Below are 7,935 nucleotides of genomic sequence, written 5' to 3'. Positions count from 1 at the left end.
TCTCTCTCTCTCTCTCTCTCTCTCTCTCTCTCTCTCTCTCTCTTCAAACCAACAGGCCACCAGCCCTGAGAGTGCCTCTTGCATTATCTTCAAACATTGCACCCCAGAGTTTTAGCTTCTATCTTCACCAAATCTTCAATATCTCTCCATTCTTCAGGGATTTACTCTGATATTTACTACAGTATGCTCAAGAAAGACAATGTCTCTGATCCTGCCAGCTATTTCTCTATCACTTCTAATATCTCAAAGATAATGAAGACAGCCTTAATGACAATGCCCCCTCCCCAACATCATGAATTTCACTCTTTCTCCTCAAGACTCTCCTATGTCACCATTACCCTTGACATCAATAAAGCTTACAACAATGTATTGTGGGAATCTATCAAAACTACCCACCAATATACCACATGCCAGTTAGGTAACTTTCTACAATATATGACATTATCAAAGTATTGGTTTACAAAACTCTTTTTCTTCCTCTTTCTATCAATGCCACAGAGTTCAGTTTTGATCTACACTCTCATCTTACTAGCTATCACATCCAACAATTCCCACTTTTACTCAGACGATACTCTCCTAACCTTCCCGAATTAAGCATTATGTATTGGGAACATTGCACCATATGCCATATCCACAGTAATTCCATGAATAGAGACATTGAAAGCATCTTCCAATGGGGACATACCAGTCTTATCTTTTTCAATAGCAAGAAAACACAAATACTTCTCATATCAAGAAAACAACTTCATAACACTCCCCATTGCTTAATCATAAGAAGCATGCAACTAGGGCCTTTACAACCACTCCAAATGTTGATCCTAACCAGGGACCTCTCCTGAGTGACAGTGCATCCTTAAAATAGCTAGGACCACATACAAATGACTGATCCATTAATTCAGAGTGAGAGATACTTCGGCTTCCTACAATTATTAACATGCTATAAAGCTTAAAGTGAGATCCACAATAGAGTATTGCTCTCACATCTGGAAAATTTCTGCTTCTGCAGAGAAATCATAGACTGACTACATCCGATAAAGGCTCTCTGATTGACTTAAAGTTACTTCCAGACACGCTCCATCCTCTGGACCATGAGAGCATTGTCTCCTCTCTCTACCTATCTACAGCTTCTTTAATGGCTTCTCTTCCTCTCCTCACACTTGTTGTGTCTGCCACAACCCCAGACTCTAATCATTACACTTAGTCCTTCCCTCCCAGAATGTCATCTTTTAAGATTCCTCCTCTGTTCATGTCTTTCCTGTAGGTATTAATTTGCAAAGATTCGAGAGGAATGTTAATGGTATCAGCCTTATTGGTCTAGGAGATCTTGCAAAGGTTATGGGCACTAACCCTTCCTCCAGGTTCATGATCATCATTGGCCAGCTAGAGAGCTGCACCAGGCTCCATTTGTCTATTTTGGCATGGTAGCTATCCCTGGATGCCCTTCCAAATGTCAACCACTTTACAGAGTTTACTGGGTGCTTTTTACGGAGCACCAGCACCAGTACTATTATTTAGCACCATCACAGGTGCTTTATACGTGGCACCAGCATAGGAGCTTTATATGTGGCACTGGCAAGGGGCTTTTTTTACATGACACCAGCACATGAGCTTTCTATGTAGCACTGGCACTGGTGCTTTTTTATGTGGTACCAGCTCAGGTGCCTTTTATGTGGAACTAGCATGGGTGCTTTTTATGTGGCACCAAAACAGGTGCTTTTTATGTGGCACCAGCACTTGCAAGCTCGCAAGACAAGGAGTGAGTGGCATGGTCATAAACGACATGCCTGTATGTATGGATGGCCATGATTTTACTTAGCTTGATGTGTCTTCTCAAACACAGCAAATCACCAGAAGTCTCAGTCTCTTGTCACCTCCTCAGTGAGGCCCAATGTCTGAAGATCGTTTTTCACCACTTTATCCCACATCTTCCTGGATCTACCTCTTCCACACGTTCCTTCCACAACTAGAGATTGGCACTTCTTTATGCAGCTGTCATCATTCATACACATCACATGACTATACCATTGCAGTCTTCTCCCTTGCACATTACAACTGATGTCTCTTATACCCAATTTTTCTCTTAAATTATTTATACTCTGTCCTTTATGCACACTGACATTATCCATCCAGTGGAGCATGCTGGCTTCATTTCTTTCAAACCTTCACATCTCCTCTGTAGTCATAGACCATGTTTCACTGCCATGTAGCATAGCTGTCTATACACAGGTATCATACAATCTGGCTTTCATTCTGAGGAGGAGGCCCTTTGTAATCAACAAAGATAGTGGCTCTCTGAACTTTGCCAAGCTTGTCCTTATTCTAGCAACTACTTTCAAAATTTCCTCCTCCATTGCTAACTTGGTCATTAAGGTAATAGAAGCTATCTACTAATAATTCTAAGGATTCACCACTTCATCCCAGACATTTGAGGAAGTCTATTCTCTATAGATTCTTAGTGTTTATTGTACTTGCACACCTGCCACACGAAAAGTTAACATTCCCATGATACCACTGTTAACCACACACAAAGTTAACCTTCGTGTGATATTGCTGCACCTCTTATGTGTTCATAACTTGTACTGGGTACATCAGATGGAGTTTCTATTGACACCTTTCTGACATAACGAGCAAAGCCATCTCTTTGAAGGGGTTTATGTTTTCCTACTTACTAGGACTTTGGTCTTTGCTAGATTAACTCTAAGGTCCTTAGATTTCAGACCTTGCTTCCACACCTGAAATTCCCTCTCTAGTCCAGATAGTGATTCAGGTATAAGAACAAGATTATCAGTGTCAAAGAGCTCCTATGGGCAGCAAGTCTTAAATTCTTCTGTTGTGGCCTGGAGGTCTATGATTAGCAAGAGGGGACTGAGAACCAATTCTTGATGACCTCCTATTTGTACACTAAATTCATTGCCATACCCATTGCTGACCTTCACCTTACTCACAGCATCCCTGTACATGGTTTGTACAGCTCTCACCAACTCTCGTCTATCCCTAGCTTTCACATTGACTACCAGATGGGTGAGTGAGGGATTCTGTCAAAAGCTTTCTGTCAACAAAAGCTAAAAGCCATAAAAAAAAAAATACACTGATAATCGACTTCTGCTCTGCCACAGTGGAAGAATGGTGATGATGATGACGATGATGATGATGATGATGATAATGATGATGGCGATTAAGAGAATGACAAAGAACATTAGGTGGAGGATGGATCATGGTGATGAAAGGACACTAAAATGTATCTCTTTTTTTAGATTGTAAGAAAGAAAAGTTTCAAATGAAAAATGATAAATTTGGAGACATTTCCTATAATTTTGAATTGCAAAAATGTTTTCTAATCCAATGACAAAGAAAATGTTCTCAAAATACTGGTTACAAAAGTTCTTGCTTGACTTTTCAAAAATAGCATTATAAGAAAATAAAAAATGTAACTTTGATAAAATCCTGTAAAATGCATTATATAGTTAAGTTCTGTCAATGATATATTTTATCAAAAAATTAATATAACTGTTCCCGCCACCATTTGTAAAGTACTAAAAATATATGATAATACTATCATTCTTTAATATAAAAATCAACAGCTTCGTGATAAAAATGCATGGGAAACTGAAACAACTCCCGAAACATAGTATGTAATTTATTAATGTTGAAGAAAATAAATGTGAAGACAGTCTTAATAGAATTTCAAATTAGGACATTAAAAAAATGTTAGAATTACATGATAGTTTAAAAGTCAACTTGGCTCAATATGCAGGTGCTTGGCCCTAGATTTAGTTATTCTATGTGATCGTTGCCAGTGCCCCTGGACTGGCTCTTGTGCGGGTGGCACATAAAATACACCATTTTGAGTGTGGCCGTTGCCAGTACCGCCTGACTGGCCCTCGTGCAGGTGACACATAAAAGCACCTACTACACTCTCTGAGTGGTTGGCGTTAGGAAGGGCATCCAGCTGTAGAAACTCTGCCAAATCAGATTGGAGCCTGGTGTAGCCATCTGGTTTCACCAGTCCTCAGTCAAATCGTCCAACCCATGCTAGCATGGAAAGCGGACGTTAAACGATGATGATGATGATGATGATGATGTGAATTAGCATTGAATTGCTTCTTAGTTAGTGCACCAGTCTTTCAGAATCAAAATTTCCAGAAGAGCTGATGTCTATTTGAGTCCTATCAAGAGGCAAGAAGATGATAATATGAGCCAATAAGGAATTCATTATGCAATGGTTCAATTTGCAAGAGATAACAGTGAAATCTCTTTTAAATTACAACTTACTGCATTAAAATCTCAAGGACTTAACGAATAATCGAGTCCTTGATAAACATTGTGAACAAAAAATATTTTTTAATATTTTTAAATATTTGACGTTAGGAAGGGCATCCAGCTGTAGAAACTCTGCGAAATCAGATTGGAAAGCAGACGTTAAACGATGATGATGATGATGATGATGACAGGATTGTCATGCTTGAGATATTTTTGATCCTAAGTTTCTTTGATGTGGGCAAACCTGACTGCAAAATATTTAAACTCATGAGTAATGAATAGGTAGCGTACTGAGTTAGAAATTTGTTCATTTAATCTCTAGAACAACAATGTCAGAGCAAAAAGTAAAATTGATTACTATTGATTATGACTTACTATTTAATTTATAACACAATTGGAACACTGAAAATCAAGGCTAAATACTGTTTATCTAACCAGGATGTTGTATATAACTAGTCAGAATAACAATAACTTCACTTCCTGAAATAAATGTGTGTTTTATTCAACGAATATTGGCTTATATACTTCACTAGGCTCAAACCCCTATTCATTTAGGAGAGGAGAAATAGTGAGTCGTGACCTTCATACCTTTTCCAAGGGCATTAAGCAGTGTAAATGAAGTGAAATGCTTCATTCTAGAACTGAAACCACGTTCGAGTAGCGGTTTCAGGAAAGCCTATTTCTTGCTCAATGCGTGCAAGTCACAATATATACTATAAATATTTAAATTAGGCAAGCATTAACAAAAACAATTATTAACAGTTGAATCATGAATATAGATAAGACACATCATAAGAAAACAGAAATTAAATCTATAAACTCAAATGTTCAGGAAGCAGATGTTCTACTTACTCCAAAAATTAAAAAGAAAATTGTAACAATTCTGTAATATCTTTTATTCCTGAAAGGTAACAAAAATCAATCGCGAAGCAGACGACGAAAATCTCGCCTCTGTGTGTGGGTGTGTGTGTGTTTTACCAAACAGTAAAGAGTTCTAATAAAACTTTTCTGGATTAGAGTTACTTCCCTTATTTATTTATTCATTTATTTATTTGTGTCCCTACGTCAAGTTAGGATGTATTTTACGTAAATCGTTCTTATCAAACTTTAGTAAAATTGTTTTTCTCTAAAAAGAAATAATAATGACAGGAACAATTAATAGCTTTATCAATTTATTTAATGGTTGTATTTATCAATGTTTAAGATTGTTTTATGGGAAGTAATGATTTAAGTCATTTAAATTTTATTCTTGAATTGGTTGTGATTATGTCATGACTTTTTTAAATATTTAAACAACAACGAATCCCTTCATTAATAATTAATTTGTTGTTTTTCGTCGTTTTAAATGGGGGAAAAGGCTTGAGATTTTAAAACTAGTGTGCCACTCCTTCTGTATTAAGGGTCGTCCCTGTCAGTTACTAAAATTTCGGTAATTCAGCCACGAAGCTGAAGCAAGTTGTCATAGTATATTATAAGGTATCCTCCTTCCAATGACATTCACCTCCTGCACAGAAGGAATTTCGTTCGATCACTACAATGACAGGCTTCTATACCTCCCATCGAGCAAGTCACGACTGCGCTTGGAAAGCACAGCCGCTACTTTTTACCATGAACACCGTTACTACGCCAGCTCTCCCTCTCTCTTTTCCCATGTTATTGCCCCTCCCACTCCGTTGAAAACACCTCCTCCCACTAGTGCCTACGTCACTAACAACAAGAGCAATCACCATCATCACGATACAGTAGAATAGCATAAGCGGTGTAAGTTGCAGTAGTGGTGGCTGTGAAAACACGGCGATTACTGCTGTACACGTTGCCCGGCTTCCGGCGGTCTGTATCATTGTTGCTGTTTTAGTAGTGAGTTGACGTCTGGCTGGACGACAACAACATAGACAGATATCTCCATGCTGGAAAGCTGTTGTCTCACTAGTAAATACTGAGGTTAGTTTCTATTAACAAGCGAGATAGTCACTAAACCAAATAATAGATTATAAGTTATATAGAAACATGTTTAATCAACAAATAATACATAACAACCGACCAGCACATCAGATGGAATATTGCTGAAGCTGGAAGCTAGTTAACTAAAAACAAAACACTTCTTTATCACTTTTATCATCAGAAGCTAACGTGACACTACTAATACTACTTCCGAGTGGTGTATTTTACTTAACTAAGTCAGCCAACTGGAAACTTGTTTGATAACGTGCCAGAAAGGTAACGTTGAATGAAAGTGAGTCGCTGTTGTGTTTTTTAAACAACCACTTTTAAGTGTCAACTGTCCACAACTTCCACGTACATAAACAACAAAGCCACACTTGATTTTTCCCTCCCAATTCCAATATTAAGCTAATTATAATTATCAAAACTACTTTTTGACGAAGTAGGATAATCAGAAAAAAAAAGTAAAATAAAATATTACATCCTGTACATATACAAAGTACACACATACACACTCTTTCTTATATACATACATACACTGTGGACAACATATTAATTTGTTTTCAAAGGTTTATCACTTACTAAGGATCAACAATGGCTCGTAATAGCAAGGATACCCGTCGACGCTTAGCAAGTGGTGACAAAGATAGGGATCCTACTGTCCAAATGCACCACTTGGGTGGATCTGCAATAGTTGCTGGTTCTTCTCACAGCAATGGACATCATAACAATGGTGGAAACGGTAGTAACAATGGGAAAAGTAAACATCGACGCTGCCCGGCTTCGGCCGGCCGTTTAGGTGTCTGGTCATCCTTCGGACTGACGGACAGTGCAGCTGTTACTAAAGCGCTATTGGTCCTTCTTAGTGTGGTCAGCATCTCGGTCGCGCTGTATTACCAACACCTTGTCCATCTTCGGGAAATGACTGTGCGAACTCCTTTGAACTCTCCAAAGATGCTGTCCGAAAACAGTACGTCTCCTCTGATGGACCCTGATCGCTACTGGGGTACTTACAGGTCGCATCTATACTTCGGGTAGGTGCTCACGTTTTTATTTATTCATTTATTCATTTAACCTCATTATTGCAGTTGTGTTGACATTAATGATAACAAGGTCTTTAATTAGACTATTGTTATCAATGTCGTCGTCAAATCCAAGCATATTCCTACTGGATCCAAATAAACTTAATTGTCTAGGCGGACGTCTAATAGAAAGGACACTTTCTGTTTGTTGCACTTTAACCCCCACTCCCACTCTTTCCGTCCAGTACTAGATTTCGTTGGTAAACAGTTGTAAAACCTATTAGATATGTGTGTTAGTTTGCAAATATAGTTTGAAAGGAAGAATAATATAGATTCTGTCGAAAATAATACCATATATTCTTTTGCAGTGACCATATTTTTTTCTACCTGAGAATTGTCGTGTTTACATTTTCTCCCAGCCTCTCTCTGTTTATATGCGTGTGTATACATACACACACACATATGTTCATTATATATATATATATATACACACACACACACACACGGAGTTTCAAACGCTATCTTACTTGTATAACCTTTCATTTAAATACAAACACACGCACACATAAATAGGCAAGCCTTAGAAGTTTGTTAAAACATGTCAAGAAAATTTTTTTTAAATAAAACAAAAACTCTAGAGCCAAGACCTTTTACACATTCGAATAAGTGAAAACGTTTTCTTACTGAAAGTAAATTAATTGTTACAAAGTAA

General features: G+C 37.8%; 1 protein-coding gene across 1 annotated transcript in view; it reads left to right on the top strand.

Moving 5' to 3' along the window:
* The first annotated feature begins 5,952 nt into the window (after positions 1-5,952).
* Positions 5,953-7,935, top strand: part of LOC106869785 (mannosyl-oligosaccharide glucosidase) — a 383,056-nt gene continuing 381,073 nt past the window's right edge. Inside the window, exon 1 of the mRNA XM_014915648.2 lies at positions 5,953-7,235. Within this exon, the coding sequence (XP_014771134.1) occupies positions 6,796-7,235 (440 nt within the window). The 5' untranslated portion in view covers positions 5,953-6,795. The remainder of the gene's footprint in view (positions 7,236-7,935) is intronic.

Source organism: Octopus bimaculoides, chromosome 2 (genome assembly GCF_001194135.2).
Source record: "Octopus bimaculoides isolate UCB-OBI-ISO-001 chromosome 2, ASM119413v2, whole genome shotgun sequence".
NCBI lineage: Eukaryota > Metazoa > Mollusca > Cephalopoda > Octopoda > Octopodidae > Octopus > Octopus bimaculoides.
Note: the sequence above shows the minus strand (reverse complement) of the source record. Positions and strands in the feature narration are given on the sequence as shown.